The sequence below is a fragment of the Cornus florida genome, unplaced genomic scaffold (genome assembly GCF_030987335.1).
Source record: "Cornus florida cultivar Cherokee Brave unplaced genomic scaffold, ASM3098733v1 CherokeeBrave_3.0.0_Hap2_Chr01, whole genome shotgun sequence".
NCBI classification, from domain to species: Eukaryota; Viridiplantae; Streptophyta; class Magnoliopsida; order Cornales; family Cornaceae; genus Cornus; species Cornus florida.
Genome location: NW_026775571.1, coordinates 119,313,226 through 119,332,192, shown reverse-complemented (window position 1 = coordinate 119,332,192; position 18,967 = coordinate 119,313,226). Strand labels below are relative to the sequence as shown.

General features: G+C 34.5%; 2 protein-coding genes across 2 annotated transcripts; one reads left to right on the top strand and one right to left on the bottom strand.

Moving 5' to 3' along the window:
* Positions 1 to 1,225: 1,225 nt before the first annotated feature.
* On the bottom strand, positions 1,226 to 10,147 carry LOC132267103 (UPF0051 protein ABCI8, chloroplastic). Its single transcript, XM_059768161.1, has 2 exons — positions 8,643 to 10,147; positions 1,226 to 1,655 (listed from the first exon to the last, which is right to left on the bottom strand). The coding sequence occupies exons 1-2, from the start codon at positions 10,083 to 10,085 to the stop codon at positions 1,437 to 1,439; spliced, it is 1,662 nt and encodes a 553-aa protein (XP_059624144.1). The 5' UTR covers positions 10,086 to 10,147; the 3' UTR covers positions 1,226 to 1,436.
* Positions 10,148 to 13,738: 3,591 nt separating this feature from the next.
* LOC132270516 (uncharacterized) lies at positions 13,739 to 18,488 on the top strand. The gene is made up of 2 exons (XM_059771718.1): positions 13,739 to 13,973; positions 16,744 to 18,488. The coding sequence occupies exon 2, from the start codon at positions 16,804 to 16,806 to the stop codon at positions 18,097 to 18,099; it is 1,296 nt and encodes a 431-aa protein (XP_059627701.1). The 5' UTR covers positions 13,739 to 13,973; positions 16,744 to 16,803; the 3' UTR covers positions 18,100 to 18,488.
* The last annotated feature ends 479 nt before the right edge of the window (positions 18,489 to 18,967 follow it).

Here is an 18,967-nt window from a genome sequence, read left to right as displayed (position 1 = left end):
CTATGTACTACTACTATAATTTGGTGGTTGATAATAATAGATGTGATTCATTAGATCACTGAGTAGTGAGTGCCCAACATGAAGCTTGCAACCACGAATAATTAATTAAGTGGACTGAATTTGAATTACTATTATAAAAAAGTCACAAACCCATCAAAGACAACCATAACATAACAAATAACCTTCTTCATATATCATTATTATTTTTCTACACATTTCATTTGGATAAAATATACTACTCTTCTATATTGGTGGTTTACACAAATAGTACATAATTAACATTGTATAATTGAAGCACAGGTAACATTTAGTGGGATATGTATACTGATCAATTATTTTGTCCATTCATGTGTTAATATAAACACCGCCATAGTAAATGCTTGGGAACAGAGGTCATTCTTTGTTATATATATATGGACAGGTAAGTGAGCTCATTAAGTCAAAAAAAAGGCAAATATGAGCTTGCTGCTCACACACACACACACATAAATATACACACACACATATATATATATATATATATATATATATATAATGCATTGACATGTATATAATACTGATTTTTCCACCGGCATGAAGGGTTACACTAAAAAAAAAAAAAAAAAATTTGTGTCAACGAAAGCGAAGGAACAATGGCAAGCTTGCATTTTTTATTTTCTGTTTTCAAGTGGTTGGAACAATAAATTTCATGAGGGTCAGCTGCTGCAATCAGCTGCCTGCTCTCTCTCTCTACCAGATAAATTATCGACATCGCAATCTACATAACTTGAAACCCCGCAATGTAACCTTCATTTCATGAATTTCTAAACAAATGCAGTAGAGATCAAGAAATTCTTGGCTTGTATTCAGAGTTCTCCAAAGTAGGTTTGCGGGAAGGTTAATTCAACTTAACAAGGGCTTTCTTTCGACTACATTAAACTTATTTCCTAACCTTGTTGAATCAGTCTTAATCATAAACATAATATTTCTCTATCAAACCCTTGGCATTACCCTCAATTTTCACCCATCCCTTTGTTATAATGTTTTACAAATGTTAATCAAGCGTTAGTATTATAAAATGATAAATTTTTCGTCTAGCAAGTACTCTGTGCAGACATTACTAGCAATATTAATATTAGGATTGCAGGAAATAAATTTTCAATTATATATCAATATTAATTAAAAAATTGTCAAGTACAATTGATCCAGCAAGTATTTTCAAACGGAAAATGGAGGAATCAAAAAGTAGAAAACGAGCACAAGTTTATTCATTTACAATCGAGTAAGAAGCCTATCATACCAGTTTATGATACAAAAAGTTGAAATCGTAGCAGTTTATGATACAAAACGTTACACAAAGGTTTTCTCTACATTTTGAGACTCAAAAGTAAATCAAGTAAAAGTTCTGATTCTCGTTGGCAGCAATGAGGAACATTGATTAAAACTACAGCTGCTACCTAACCAACAGAGCCTTCAAGCTTCAAGCTCATGAGCTGATTCACTTCAGCACCGAATTCATCAGGAAGCTCATTGAAAACATCCCTGCAAAACCCAGAGATCATGGCTGCCATGGCTTTCTCGTAGTCAATTCCTCTCTGCTGGAAGTAGAATAGCTGATCTTCACCAATTTTGGAGGTACTGGCTTCATGTTCTACGCGCGCTGAGGGGTTCTTCACCTGTTTAGGCAACAAGATTATTCTATAGACAAGATGTGTAACTTTCTATTTCTATGGGCGATTAGTATAACAAGGTGCATTAACCAAAAGAAGTTGAATCTAAGAACAGTAAAACAACTAATCATCACCACATCAATTGGATAGTTCAGATTGCAATCCCCCCACACGGCCCCCCAGAACAGAAAAATAAATAAATAACTAAATAAATAACATCTAATGCTATTAGGAACTGCAAACATGTGGCAGCAACTCTTTACATGGGGTTTGAAAATCATATGAAAAAATAAAATTCTTCCAATGCGTAAACCCTAGAAACAAGTTCAGATTGTTGATTCTGCAATTTTTGAGGCACTGCTTGTGTTATTAGTAGAAGTTACAAAATTATTAGAGTAAAGTAAAGAATTTTGCAAAAGCACCAAATGTTTTCCAAATGCACTCTCACCTGAAAAATAAACTCGTTTCAGTATTTCCTACAATAATTCATGCCTGACAAAATGATTGGTGAGTTTACAACGAAACATGAAATTTATTTATCAGTAATATAATAAACTCAGTATGTAAAGCTCCTAGAAATTGACAGTGGCAAGAATGTAATTTAGCAGTCATCGAATCTACTCTCCAGGCAAGGAAGTACACCCAAAATAAAAATAAAATAGCAGCATCATGATGTTCTATGACAAACAAATGCCAAAAGAGAGTTAAGACGTCTCTAAGAGAAAAGGGGCAAGGAAAAAAACTAATGATATCAGATCTTTAGCTTTGCTGTGGGGACGATACTATTTATAAAAAATAAAACCTAAGAACACGGATATATTTGAAAATGTGAAAAAAACAAGTGTCCAAGAAGTCTGAAGAACTTCACTATAAGGTAACTAACCTACAACTGTGGTGGATAACAGCTAAGTTTTATGCTCTATGTCAGATACATGAAGGTTTTACTTTTAAATCGATACTTTTCCAGACTGCAGGTTAACACAGAATGGTGCAGAATACTTTGTAATTTTTGGCACTTCATTAGAAGCTTCATCCCCAGCGGGTATGATTTTCCCTTTCTTTCCCCATTTTTTTTTTTTTTTTGGGTCATTTTTCTTAAAAGGTAATTGTAGCAACCATGTCAACTGAATATCTAGATTTCCCAGCAAGTAGAACCATTTCAGAATTAGGGAAAACTGTAAAAACAAAGCTGGATGCATCTATTTTCTTTCTTTCTCCTTCTTTTGCCTTTGGTACACCACAACCAACCTAAACAGAAAGCAGGGGGGGAAAAAAAAAACAAAGAGGCATCCTGAGCAACTGCTGGAGCCTCTACAAATGGAAGATACAATGAATCCAAAAGCCAGAGAAGTCAGGCTAGGGTGCAACTCGTGCAGATTGGGTAATTTAGGGGTTAGCCCAGACTCTATCCTGAGTATGAAACCTTCAACCCGATCTCAACCTTCAACCTAGTAAAACCCATGTCAAGTCCTTGAACCCAGTTCACCTCAAGTTGGAAAATTGCATTTGGTTCAAGTTGACAACAACCCAAGGTTTATTTTACTTCAAAATTACAAAGTATTCAATAAAAACTTGCAAAAGAATAATTTTACCACTGAGACAAACAAGTAAAATGTCATTAACTACCAATTTGTTACATTAATAATTATCCATGTCCCTAGCCTGTGTATTTGTGTGTACGTGTGCATGTATTTGGGTTGGGATCAAGTTAGCAACATCAGGTTGGGTTCAGATAGCCCGATGCCTCAGCCTCAGCCTCAGCCTCAGCCTCAGACCTGCCCCAGCACTTTAAGAGTGTTGGCTATGGCTGTAAAAAGTCAGGTTGAGTCCCATTTGTTCCGGGTTAGGCTGCTGAATTGCACAGTTGAGGGATCTTAGATTAACTGTATATGCTCCAATATTCATAAAGATAGATTGGTCCTGTATCAGGGATTATCTCCAAAAGGGACCCGGAGGCTGAAAAAATCACAAATAGTCACCTCCAATGATGATCAGATCCCAGCCTCTGCAGAGATTGGAGCAGATAAATCTGAGAGGCCGAACTGAGAACCATGCACCTAGGAGGCTAGTACAGGACCCTTATGGTCCCTGGTAATGCAGGCTACACTAGGAAAAGATTCCTCGACTTCTGCATTAATTTACTGAAGGGGTACAGTGAAGGGGGCAAGGGGGAGGCTTGACAAAGGTTTAATAGAACTTCGAGCCTCTTTTTTGCAAAATCCATTAAGAATTCTATAAAAACAATATATAAATAATGGTATTCGTAATCGAATCTGGGCTCAAGTTTCTTTGTGCAAATAAACTTTGTCCAAGGGAAGGACTTGAGTTTCTTTGTGAAATTTAACTTATTTCAAGGCTGCCCCAAAATCTGTCACACAGGTTTTCCAGGAAACCACAGAGGGGAAGATGATATATCTTCAATCTTTATTGTGGAGTCTCTGTACTTAGCAATCACTCTGAGTGTGAACACTTTAGCAAATAATAGAGATTCTAAATGAGTCTATGATGGATAGTTTAGGGGTAGGAGGAGGGAGAAGAAAGATTCAAACAACTGGAAAAGCCCAGGAGGATCTCTTAGAGAGAAGCTCTCAGGCTATAAAGAAAGAAATGTGTAGTTAATTTGGTGCTTGGCCAAGTTTCCTAGTCAGTACAAGTCAAGTAGGAAATTATCTCTATAGGATTCCAGTTTTTCTTAAGAATGGAAGTCAAAAGATCCATAGAATGACGCTCATATCAAGTAAGAGTGAGATCTGCTCCTTTATGGCAATTGAAATTTAATTCTGATGAGTCCATTCAAGCTATTATAAATGAATTCAGCTCCCATGAGTTTGGTGCAGGTTCTTATCTAAGCATCAGATTCATCAAATCCCAAATCCAAGGACATTCCAACACAGGGACACAAAATTCATAATATTATATTCCTCTTTATTTTCTAGAGTAAAAAATAATAATAATAAATAAAATAAAATAAATAAAGTTTTTATGTGACGCGAAGAGTAGGAACTTAAATCAAGCAATAATGTAACGAAGGATGGTAATCAGAGAGAGTTTTACCTCAACTTCAATTATAGGATATGCTTGTTGGGTGTAACCATGTAAGTCCAACCAGCCGTGTTTGACACATGTCCCATCCCCGAGTATTCTGTGATTACACAGGTAATTCAAACTTTTCTTAAAGCTCCCTATAACATAGCTCTACAACTCCTTTAAAGATGTCTTCGTTCTGCCTAGACTAAAAGGAGAGAGTGATTGTTCCAGAGCAGAGGTGCCCACTCTCTTGCGCCATGTTAATATCATTATTTGAGATATAGTCGAGAGAGAAGTGGAGAACATACTATCTTGCAACAAGGACTAAGTTGGATCTTCCCATGGATTAGTCAATTTAACAAATGGTCATCCAACAATGTGGGGGCTCCATCTCTAAAGAGATTTCATATTAAAGCACTAAGCCAACAAAATTCTCACAGCTCCACCTAAATATTTGTTCTATTTTGTTTGTTGTGGAGATTTATTGTTACTTATCCAGTAGTTTTTGTTATATATATATTTTCCTATTTTTGTATTTTATCTAGAATGAGAGTTGAAGGAAAAGTTGCATCATCGTTGAGTTTCCATAATTAGTATGATGCCAACCCACAATAATCAACACAAACATTTTACACTACGTACAGTAAACTATCAACTCGAGTACTCGACACCATAAAATTGTGACGTTGGTTGCCCCTGCTCCCAAAGAAAGGCCACGGGAATTCCAGCACCTACATGGGTGCTTACTTCTAACATCAAGCTTGAGATTTACAGGCCAAACTTCCATGAACACATTGACACACGTTTATCATCAGGTTACCTTATCCAGATCATCCAGGTCTAGCTAGAAAACAGGCTTTAGATGGGATTTTACCTAAATGAGGATCAAAGACATGAGCAACTACATGAAATGACCAAGACGAGCATTTCCATTTCCTGTGTAAATTTCATCCTAAGAATACCATTAGTTGATCCATATAATCAAACAAATCAAAATTCCCTATTTATCAAAAACAACAAAAAACAAATCAAAATTCCCATCTTCACTTATCAAAAAAAAATAAAAAAATTTCCCATCTTCATCCAAAAGTCTATTTCTTTCATGATTGAGCCAATTCCAGCCTCTTAAAGATTGCTAATAAATGACAGTAAATGTACCACACACTTCTAGCAGGACTTTAAATTTCAATTTCGATGGAGAGTTTGATTTTCACCACCAAGGTGGAAATTTAGACTGAGCCACCAATATCAACAGACAAAGTAATAAGAAAGAATAACAAATTTATTTGTTTAGCGAAAAATATTTTATTCTAAAAATCCAATTTTTTTTAAAATTACACAAAATTCCCTCAAAGCTGATCTCTTTTCTGGAAACAGCTGTAGAAGTGGTCCATAATTTCAGGAACTTGAAAACACAAAAAATGAAATGACCCAAAAAAATCAATTCAAAATGTTCATCGTTTTAATGAAAATAAAAAATAAAGGTGACGAAAATGAAAATAATGCTAGACAAACCAAAATGTACGCAAATGTTCTACAGTTGAGTCCCTATACTGATGTCTATCCTACAAATAAGCATCAAATTACACAATAAGAGGTGATTCTTACTCACAAGTATGTATTTGAACTTTAACCTTCTATAATAGTCACTTATCTTTGTTAATATTTTGCTTGTATCAGAAGCACCTCATCCTATCATCAAACCAAGTAGACAAACCAACCCAGCAAAATTACATTATTGTTCATCTGTTGAGTCCTTATACTGACATCCTTCCTATAAATACACATGAAAATGCAGAGAAATAGATGATTCTTACAAGTGTTTATTTGAATTTGAACCTTATATAACAGACACCTATCTTTCTTTATATTGCCTGTATCTAAAGCACTTAATCCAATAACGGAACTAAGTATAATTCCATACCCCAACTCCTTGTAATCAGCTAAGACCAGTAAATCATTAACTTCCCCATCCCTGCTCCTAAAAGAAAAGCACAATTACATATGCACTTAATTTTTAACTTGAAAGTTTCTATCTAAAGTTCAACCCACTAAAATACTTTATATCACACTTTTGTCATCCCCCGGCTTGAACCACCACTAACCTATGTTACATGGACTCCTAAAATATGCTTGAAGCACCTGTGTGGACAAGTGAGATACGTGTTTCACATGTACAGTTGGACATGCGCCTAAACTACTTATCTAAAAGCTCAAATTAATCATATAACAACATATAAAATGATTTGTCATGTTCATCATATAACTACAAATAAAATGATTCATCATGTTCCTTTTGCTTCAATCCAAGCGAAAACATTATTTGACTCTAAAAATAAATAAATAATATGAATACTTAGTCGTGTCTCTGTGTCCTTGGGTCTAAAGTTTTGATAGATCCGACAGACACATAGCCGCACCCAAAAAGACATAATAGAGTTCATGCAAAATAGCCACTAAACCACTACTAGCTAGAAGAAATGGAGAATCTTAATGGGCCTTGTCCTATACACAAGGTGTATTGCCAAATTACCATTATGAGCCAACTATGAACAATTATCATTTGCCACAAAGACCACATTTTATTCTTCCTGTCAGGTGTGTAATCACCGACTCGTCCATCCCAACTAAAATTAAAATAGTTGCCTCTAGTTCTCATCCAATCCTCTTGCCTTTTGCGTTGAACTAGTCTTAACAACTTCAACGGGAGTTTATTCTGTGAAAATTTTCTCTCGCTTGCCAGGATAAAATTTGTTTTGTTTTGTTTTTTTTTTTTTTTGATAAAGTAATAAAAAATAAAAAATAAAAAGTGTTAAATCAGTGAAAATAAATAAATCCATAAATGTATAAAGATGTTTTAAATTTCTACAAGTACATCTCGTCATCAAGTTATCCTTCTTCCCTTTGTTTAACCTTGGATTTTGGAGATATGAATCTGCTCCATTGCAGAATCCAGGACCTTCTCCACGGCAGGATGTCTACGTGATGTAACAAAAGAATTTACAGGAAGAAGATCTAAGATAATACCCCAAACACAGTTCTAATTCTAATCTTCTTTGCTACATAAGCATAAAAGAAATCTAAAGATGCATCTCGAAGTGGGAAGTTGACAGAGTCAGGGACAGAAGCATAACTTGATGACTCCCCCCATGCCAAGCAATTAGGACATGTGTTTAACCAACTCCCTAAACCCCTTAAACAAGAGAGGAAACACAGATTTTTGATGGGGCAAAAACCTAGTAAATTTTTCTGGGTTGGTATAAATGACCTGTGATGTAAACTGATCGGGTATTTTTGACCATATATGGTGTCTGCAAGACTTACCTGTCTTGTCCTGACCTGGCTTATACCATCGGTGATTGCTCTTGGCAGGCACACTTAAAATCTTCTATACCATTAGAATGGTGCTGGTAATTTACATATTCTTCAACACACAAATGGCAATCTTGAAAGTTGATCCGAAGACTAGAGAGCAATAAAGTGGGCCAATTTTTAATTAAAAATTGACAAACCTCGCAAAAATCAAGGTTTTCCACCATTAACATTTTTTATAAAAGGTTTTATTATCTCTTTATTATTATCATTTTTTTAGGCAAATGGTTTATCATCTCTTGACTTTATTTATTTATTTATTTTTTACTTATTATGCTAACATTTACCATAGACACTCTTTAGAATTATGTAGGTCTTGGGATTGACAATTCAAATTGCTCATCGCCAAATACAGGAACAACAGGAAAACTCAACAATATCATTGTAACAGAAAACTAAAACTTCACCAGAAAGACCTGGAAGGTCTGGAATGTAACCAAATTAAGAGAGAACTTTACACTTACTTGGAGACCTCGCCATGAGTATATAATTAAACATAGAGATAGTAACTGGAATGAGCTACAGCATCCAATAAAAGTATTTAACTTACAAGATGAAACAAAAATAAAGTATGAGAAGTTCAAAGACGATTACCTGGATGTATGGGTAAGTGTTGGCAGCTGCATTATCACCAATAAGCATTGAATCGCACTGTGAGGAGTTCCGAGCATTATCTGCCTTTGACTGAACCTGAACCAGTCCCCTATAACAGTTTCTCGATTTCCCAGCTGAAATGCCCTTTGAGATGATTCTACTTCTAGTATTCTTCCCCTTGTGTATCATCTTTGTCCCTGTGTCTGCCTGCTGATGATTATTTGTCAGTGCCACAGAATAAAACTCACCCACTGTATCATCACCCTCTAAAATAACACTTGGGTACTTCCAAGTAATGGCTGACCCTGTCTCCACTTGCGTCCAAGATATCTTTGATCGATCCCCAGCACAAAGACCCCGCTTTGTAACAAAATTATAGATCCCTCCCTTCCCTTCCTCATCACCAGCATACCAATTTTGCACCGTGGAATACTTAATTTCTGCACCCTCGGCACAATACAATTCAACGATAGCAGCATGAAGCTGATTCGTGTCGTAAGAAGGTGCTGTACAACCCTCCAAATACTCCACAAAACTCCTGTCTTCTGCAACTATAAGGGTCCTCTCAAATTGCCCTGTTTCCAATGCATTTATTCGAAAATATGTGGAAATTTGCATGGGGCACTTGACATCCTTAGGTATATAACAAAATGACCCATCACTAAAAACAGCAGAATTCAAGGCTGCATAGTAATTATCATCAGCAGGCACGACCTTGCCTAAATATTTCTTGACTTTTTCTGGGTGCTCTCTAATTGCCTCTGATATAGAACAAAATATCACACCCGCCTTCTCTAAAGTCTTCCTATGTGTCGTTGCAATTGACACGCTATCAAGAACGGCATCGACAGCAACATTAGCCAATCGATTCCGTTCATTTAATGGAATACCCAATTTATCAAAGTACCTAACAAGCTCAGGATCGGCCTCATCAAGGCTATTCAAAGTCGGCTTCTGTTTTGGTTCTGAATAGTAACACATACCTTGAAAATTGATTGGAGGGTACCGATTGTCTGACCACTTGGGTTCGGTCATTTTAAGGAATTTCTCATAAGATTCCAACCTAAACCTAAGCATCCAATCGGGTTCGTTCTTACGCGATGAAATTAATCGAATCGTCTCCTCCGAAAGACCTTTCGGAATCGTGAACGAATCGATTTCTTGCGTAAACCCCCACTTGTAATCGCGTTTGAGGAATTTATGAAGCGGGTCGTCGCCATTTGAGCTTAAGGTTGAAGGCTTACCTGTTAGAAGGTCCGAATCGACAGCCTTGGATTCGTATCCAACATCAGCTCTGATTTTGAAAACTCTTGAGTTAGGGTTCTTAGGGTTTGAAGCCTTCAGGGTTTCGAGTTTAGGGTAAAACCCTTTAGAAAGCTTGGGTGTTTCGAAGTGGGGTTGAGGAGAGAGACATGAAATACCTTTAGCAAGAACAGAAGCCATGGATACCGTTTGAGAGAGAGAGAGAGAGAGAGAGAGAGGGGTATTTTTGTTTTGGTTTTGAGAATAACTAAAAATGAATTTATTTATCCTGTCCATAGATTTTACAAGTCCTGTGTGGAGCACGTGCCCCGCGTTCTAGAATTTTGTTTCTTATGAAAGCAAATATGAAGTTGCTAATTTGCTAAAATAAATAAATTAGAATTGCTAAATGACAGGTGCTAGACTTAAAAGGGAAATATTAAAATAAATAGGATTAATAAAATAAATAAATTAAAATTGTTAGACTTCACCATTATTAATTTATTATCAATATAAATATTAGGCAAAAGTGTAAAAAAAAAAAACCTGAACTATTACTCGAAGTGAAAAATATCACATCAATTATCTAAAGTTGCAAATCGAACCCTCATCTATACCAACATTGCAAAAAGGACCCTCTCGATCGCCGGACCACATTTTTCAACGCCAAAGAGTCAAATTATCAAAATACTCACTTATTAATTTATATAAAAATTATAAAATATCATAAATATACAATACCCATAATACCCTTCAAGAGATATCTTGCAATTAACCAATAGTTCAGAGAGTTTTTTACAATTTTGCCTAATAATAATAAACAATATCAATAACAATAATAATAATAGTAAAATAACAAAAATATATTACTTAGTTTGAAGATATGTGAATCAATTTTAATTCCTGTGAATTAACAATAAGAATAATAATAATAACTAATAAAAAATAATAATAATAGTACTAGTACTGGTAGTAGTAATAATAATAAAAATTTAAAATAATAACAAAAATAAATTGCATTGGCTCATCAATATTCTCTTTCTTTACCATTATTTTGGGCTTCATTTGTTTATATGGAAAATATTTTTTATTTTTTGCTATTTGGTTGTCCAAAATGTAAGTAAAATATTTACTAAGTAAAATAATTTACCAAAACCTAACAAAAAATAACTTATGCTTTTGTTCTGGAAATTTTTTTAGGACCTTTACCAAATACCGAAAAAAAAAAATCTACTTTATCTCAACAAGTTTTATATAAAAAATATTTTCCAAGGAAGATATTTTAAAACAAATGAAAATTCGCCTAATTTTTCACTTAAAATTTTTTTTTTCATATATACGTGTGTATGTACATATATGTTTACTATCATCATTTTGTCAATTTATTTATTTATTTTTAATATTTTATGATCTTGCAAAAATTATTTATAGGTATATGGATCCATTAAGCAACTAATCAAGCAATTTATTTTTGTTATTATTATGAATTTTTATTATTAATACTGCTATCACTACTAGTACTATTATTATTATTATTAGTTATTATTATTCTTATTGTGATTATTATTATTCTAATTGTTAATTCGCATGGGCTAAAAGTGATTCACATATCTTACAACTAAGTAATTTATTTTTGTTATTTTAATACTATTATTATTATTAATATTACTACTACTACTACTACTACTATTATTATTATTATTATTAGTATTACTACTGCTAATATTATTAGTTATTATTATTATTATTAGACAAAATTGTAAAAAACTCCCTAAACTATTGGTTAGTTGCAAGATGGCCGCTGAAGGGTATTATGGCTATTGTACATTTATGATATTTTACAATTTATATATAAATTAATAAGTAAGGGTATTTTAGTAATTTTGACCCTCTGGGCGCCAAAAAATGTGGTCCAACGATCAGGAGGATCCTTTTTGCAACGTTGGTATAGATGAGGGTTTGATTTGCAACCCCAGATAGTTCAGGAAGGTATTTTTCACTTCTGGAGATAGTTTAAGGGATTTTTTTTTTTTTTTTTTTTTTGCAACACCATATTCTTATTTAACTTTTAATTCTAATTATCCAACAGGCCCCATCTTGTAGAGTCCCTTGAATGGTTGTCTCAATTTGTGGATTGTCTAGGAGTCGTCTCTTTTGTGTCCCGCCGAAAGTTTTTAGGAAAAAATCAATAATTTTGCAAAATGTCTAAATCGGTGACCGAACCGCCTATATCCAAACTATTATCACCATTTTTTCCCTCACCGTTTATGGTGAAACTAGAAACAAGTGGCTCAAACCGCACGGTTAGGTGTGGTGTTTCGGCTCGTCATCCTTGCTGTCATCTTCTTCTTCTTCTTCAACGCCTTGTCTAATTCTTGCGAACCTTCATGACATTGACATGTTGTACGACTCGATGGACCGATAGCTGATTCTGGCGAGAAAAAAAATGAGTATGAAAGTTTACTGAAAAGGCTAACGTGTGTTTGGGAACATAATAGGGGAGGGGTGTCATTGGGGTGTAGAGAGAGAAAGTAAGAGGAGAAGAGAGAAAATGTCTCGTTACCGAAAAGGTTAATGTCTGTTTGGTGCCAAAACGATGTAGTGTAGGTAAGTGAATTCCTAGTGACATGTCTTAATATTAACCCTCATATTTAGTTTGGAGAGGGTAGGAGAAATATGTCTATGGAGAGGATTTGTGTCCCCTTTTTCTCATTGTCTTCACTCCATCGAACAAATGAAGTTTTTTCCTATCTTCCCCTACACCTCTTCCTTCCTTCCTATCGAGTAAAACACAAGTCACAATGGTGCAACTTTTACGATAAGACTAACTTTCAAATATAATAATAGTAATAAATATTTAAATATTAAATTTATAAAAACAATTTTTAATAATGGTCAAATTTATGACATATGTTTGAAAAAAAATTACCTTGTTAAATTTATTTTTTCACACATCAACAGATAAACTAATTGAGGCATCCAAATCTTTTCATTTTCACTTCTCCCTTATTCAACACTAGATACCCTTTTATCTTCCCCTCGGCCTCCTTTTCCATTCTTCGTTTATGTTACATTTTTTTTTTTCTTCCTATGGAACTATTTCACTATTTTCATTTATTGTATAATTATTATTATTATTATTTTTCTTATAGCACGTGTATCGGCCTCACAACACATGTACTATTCAAATCAGGAGTGCGGTTCGAAAGCGAGACCTCAAGGATTTACTTCTTGAATCTCCCGCCAACGCCATTATACCCATAGGGGCTTTTGTATAATTATTTATACTATGGAATAAAAAAAGGGATAATTATATTTACTTCCCCAGAAGAAAGGTCAAATGATAAAGATCTCCTATTTAGTTTAAAAAATAACACTAACTTCACATTTGGTTCAAGTTTGAGTAATATAACATATTTTGTCATAAAATCAGAGTGTCTAGCTCCCTTGTTTGTTGATGTCATGCTTGATATTTATTTAAAATTAAAAATACCATTAGAAAACTTGAAAATGTAAGTGTATAGTAATAAAAATATCATGGGTGTAATAGTTATTTATTAATTTTGAATCAAACTCAACGCTAACTTAGTGTTATTTTTGAAAATATCGGGAAAGTTTCTATTATTTGGCTTTTTTGTAGGGGAGGTAAATATAATTACTTAATAAAAAATGACCCTGCTGAGTGGTCCTGCTAATAGAATTCTTATGAAGTGTCAAATTAAACCTAGCTATAATCATTAGTCCGCACGTGATGGTTTTGAAAGAACTTTTCCAATAGTCTTGGAGCGAATCCAAATAAAAACTTTCAATCTCTCATTTTTATATTTCACATTCGACTATTTCATATATCATGAAACAATAATGCCTCTCTCTCTTTTGTGAGAATTTAAAGTTTCCACGCAAAACCAATTTCCGTTCTTCAAATCCTTTCTTACATTTTTCTTTCATATGAAATTCCTCCCTATATTGAAGGGTCGTTTGTATTTCCATGAAATTGATTGAAGAGAACATATAAGAAGAAATGGGTTTCCTACCAATTCTCTCGTTCATCACAAACAGCCGATAGATTGTTAGATCTATCCATCCTAGGTATATCCTCAACTTTCTATGTATTGCTCTCGGGATTGAAATTTAGATATATATGATATATGTACTTCATTATATTGCTACTGTGACATTTTTCATGCAACATTAAATTACCTACGTGTAATCTGGAAGATTCTTGACAATGACTTATTTTAGGGCTTCAATGAAATTTAGAAGAGATATATGTTCATAAGAATATGGATAGTTTATTTATTCACGGGTCTCTGTCTTGATTTTGATAAATTAGCCTTGTCGAATTAAATAGGAGTATTTGGTTTTGTTGAATTGAATGTTCTTTCAAGTAAGGGGGAAAAAAATCCATTTCTTTTAATTTTATTCATTGTCTATGGGTTGTAATTGTTTGATAGCATTAGGACATGTTTGTCTTGATACTTTTATGTTGAGAATCTTGGAAATATCCTTTTGTTTTCGTTGAATTGAGCTCAATTCATTAATGAGACCTAATATAAGCTAGGTTTACAGGTCTAATTTAGAATACGTTTCGAACAAAACAAGAACAAGATTATGCGTTAAGGGTTATCACGGTTCAACATGCCTGAAAAAACTAGGGCTCCTATAAATTTTGCCAAATAAAATTGTTTAGTCAGCAAGGACAGAAGTGGTGTGTGGAAAAAAAAGGTATAGAATTTGGGCTTGAATTCATGGTTATTTATTTATTTATTAATTATTATTATTATTTTTAATTTTTACCTTCTCCTACTCCCGCTCCAATATTTATGTTTGGATGCATATATACAAGGGTTATCAAAGTGAAGCTGTCAAATCCTTGTTCAGTTCCAGTCAATTTCAAAGTTTATTTTATTTTATAGATTTTTCTTCTTTTTTTAAAAAATCTTAATACAGCCAAGATGTTGCCTTCAACCCATCTATGGATATTTTCTATTTTGTATAATGTCTCAATTCTGGATGACCCCTTTCCTATCTTTATCACAGAGATCAGTTTCATTTGTTTTCAACTCAAACAAGTTTTTCAAGATTCATATTATTGAATTCTATTTTTGTATGGATGTTAGGTTTCTGAGATGAATCATTTGCGTAGTTTAAGTACCTGTCATGGTAAGGGTCTTGTATAAGGAAATTGAGTTTCTTGATCACCTAGTCCATTGAAATGAAGCTCTTTTGCTATATCATTTGTGCATTATGATGTATGCATGAAAACGTTGATTCAAGTTTGAGAGGAGTGACTTTGTGCAAAAATGTGTCTAGGTTAGGCCGGCATCTAATCCATGTCTAATGAAATCCCACATAGGTGGGCTTAATATAGGGTAATGGTTTTATATATATGTATGTGTGAGTGTGCGTATTTTTTTCTTAGACGATCTTTGTTAAAGAATGATAATATGAAAACCTATCCACCATATCAGCAGAGACTCCTGTTAAGTTATAAGGTTGCATCATTACTGACAACTGATAAAGTTTCTCTAAAATTTTGCTCATCTCTTTTCATCATTGTTGTTTCTAATCTAGGCAATGGCACCAATAAATTTGTATGAACAATCAAAATTCTTAGTTGCATATGTCATTAAGATACTTAGCTCCTTCTAAAACCATTTGGTGTCAGCTACGGCAGTTATGTATATTAGTCATTCTGCATTTTGTGCGAGCTTGTATGTGTGTGTAACCATAGGTTACCATGTTTTCTCATGCTATCTATACTAGTGTCCTTTTCACCTTCTTCTTGTCGCATTTTTTATCCTGAAAACATGTCACTTCTCATTCACTAATTGATCTGAAGTCTTAGGAAAAATGAATGAAGCTTTATTGCCACTTGCACTCTTGGAATGTCCCTTCACTTCTCCCAAATATATTCATCTACCTTGTTAGTTATCCTTCTTAACATCCATATATTGGTCATGTTCATCTTATGAACTGTTTGTTTCACTTTCACAATACATACTGTAATATTATGTATGGCTTGTCTTCACTGCTCTTCTAGATAGTTCTCTGCTTCATTTTTTATTATTATTATTATATTCATTTTTTTTTTTTTTTTTTTTTTTTTTTTTTTTTTTTTGGGAATTCATTGCCTTCTTTTCTATACATAGTCCAATTTGGGTAGCTAAAATGGTCACACTTCAGTTCGTCTTGGTCTTTAATAATTTCATTTCGTAATTAAATGTCATTATTTTTCACACGTCTTGCCTGATTCTTGTTTATAGTATAACCTTTGAATTCTGAAGCCTCTCTCTATGGTTCAAACATAGGCTGTTTATTCTCCTTATTATATTGGGAATTTGCAATGATTAATCTGCTGTCACTCTGTTTTCTAATAGACCCTCGCCAAACTAATTCCAATCTCAATGTCATGTATCAAAGCCATATATTACCCAATAAGAGATTTTGACAAGCATATTTGATGGAAACTAGTTAGTTGTCATTGCCTTCATCTAGATAAATGATTTCCCATATTCCATGGAAATAGTCGATTTTGAATTAAGAAGCCACCTGAAAACTTTTAAGCACATTTACCTATCAAAGTTGAATGCACAATAATGCTTAAGAACCTAATTTTTAGTCCATGCTTCAGTCACAATCAGTCTCTTATAGAATAATGGTTACAAGCTAAAAGAGAGAGGGATTAATCTAATGATTTCGGCCTCTTGCTTACTACCAGTCGGTCATTGTACTCTGAAATTAATCACAGGTAATATTATTAGTTGACCAACTATCACTTGGTGTAAATGATCCTTTAGTGTTGCTTTTCTTTAACTATGGTTTTAATATTGTTCTTAATGAAGAAAAAAAATTTAAGTCTTTATTGCAGAGGAAAATTTTGGAAAAGGGTATAAAGCGGGTATTTTGATTGTTCAAGATGAGTCAACAAAGCAAGCGGTCAAGCACTTTCACCTCAACAGACCTCCCAGTGAAGCGGAGACGTGGTCGTCCGCGTAAAGATGATAATCAGGTTAAGAAGGAGAACGCGCACTTGCCGGTAGCTCCTGCATCTGATGGCACGAGGAAAAATCAACATGTTGAAGTTGATCAAACTGCTGGCATTGATGATGACATGGTGGGGCAGGTGGTTTCTGGTGTCATTGAGGGCTCTTTTGATGCTGGCTATCTTCTTTCTGTTAAGATTGCGAACTCCAACACTATTTTGCGGGGTGTTGTGTTTCAACCAGGGCTTTTTTCTCCTCTTACTGCAGCAAATGACATTGCTCCAAATGCTAAGATGTACAAAAGAAAAGAACTTCCCATACCTGCATTGCATCCACAAGTTCAAGTTCAAGTCCATGCTTCTGTTCCCCAACTAGAACAAAATAGCAAGCAGCCTTTCCAGTCAGAGAACCAGGCACCTATAGTTCCAGAGCAAGTTTTACCCACTGAGCTGCATTCAGGTACTCCATTTGCACTTGATCAATCTCCCTCTGTCACGGTACTTCTGACTGATAACTTGCTGACTGATAACTTGCCTAAGAGAGACATAAGTGCTCAATTGGGAGGAGAAATCCTACCACAACAAAATTCAGAGTTTGGACTTGATAACCAATTTGCCTCTCAGTTAGAGCATACTAGTACTGTCAAACAGGATCAGGTGATGCACGAATCTGAGCCTTCTGATCCGTTAGGACCTAAGGTTGAACTAGAAGTAACTAAAGATGTGATATCGGGACCAGCATCTGTCCCTACTGTTGATATTTTGCCAGGCAATGATAGCATTAATCATGTACCCCTAGTTCAACACCAGGCTGTGGATTCTGGACTTGTGCCAAGTGGATTGGTACACGATAAACTGAAAAGCTCAAATTCTGAGCTCCACCAAACTCCTGTAGTTGCAAAACCTCAACCTGAGCCCTCTCAACCAATCAGTGAACCAATTGATTTTGTGATGGAAAAGCCCATCTCTCCAAAGAATGATGCACCACAAGATATACAGTCAGAACTTGCAGCTGAGGTTTTAAAGAAGGATGAAACTTCTACTAATGGAAACCTACTGAGTGACGCCGCTAAGAATACTGAAGGGGGTTCACAGTCTGCACCGAAGAAGGGAGAAGCTACTCCATCTGAACTTGAACCTGCAGCTGAAGAATCTGTTCTTCCAGGAATGCTTGAATCACAAATCTCTAGTACTGCTGGTCACACCAACAATGTTGATTTTGTTCTTTAAAAAGCTGTTCAACCAACACAAACTTATAGCTACATGAGCATTTTTACTGAAACTGGAGGTAGATAGAGACTACAACAGATTATGCATATAGAATAAATTCAATAAAGACTTGGGGATAAAACTGGTAATACCGCTTATGAACACCAATAGATGAAGAAGATTAGGTGTACCTGCACCATTATAGACTACTTTCTCTCAAATGGCCCCAAATGGTTTTGTAATGAGAATTTTTGCACCCTCCTTTAGACTTCATTTTTGCTTACTTTGGAGTCTCTCTTATAACAAAAAAAATGTTTAGGTTGTTTTCTGATGCTTTACTTCACTGTTAATTGATCAACTTCTTCAGTACTATCTCTTTATTTTTATCACAGGAGTTCAGGTTACAAAGATATGTTGAGTGCGCTGAGTTTATTTGTTTGTTTCTCTCAATGCGTTTGAACTATTAATTGCAGGGTGACCTTTGGTATGGTTTATTGAGTGTATTTAGGTATATATATATATATATCTATATATATATATAGCAGAATACACTGCCCATTGGGATTCATGTAAGAAGGAATGTCTTGACACCTATCTAAATATTCTAAAATTTTATACCTGTGTAATTGGGTTTTTAAACATGGGTCATTATAGTTTGTGTTCGTGTTTTAGTGTTATTTTGTACTTGGAATAGGCTTTGAAGCTAGTGATCTTGATGGGTGTTACCTGTATCACTAGCTACTATTCTAGTCAATGAGAATTTACAATTCCACTTGTCCATTGCATGCGTTTCATTCGATTATGAGAATCTCTCTTTGATTATATATTGAATGAGATGTGTATTGGCAATGCATTGGTAATATTTTCTTCAAATTTATCAAATTGGTGG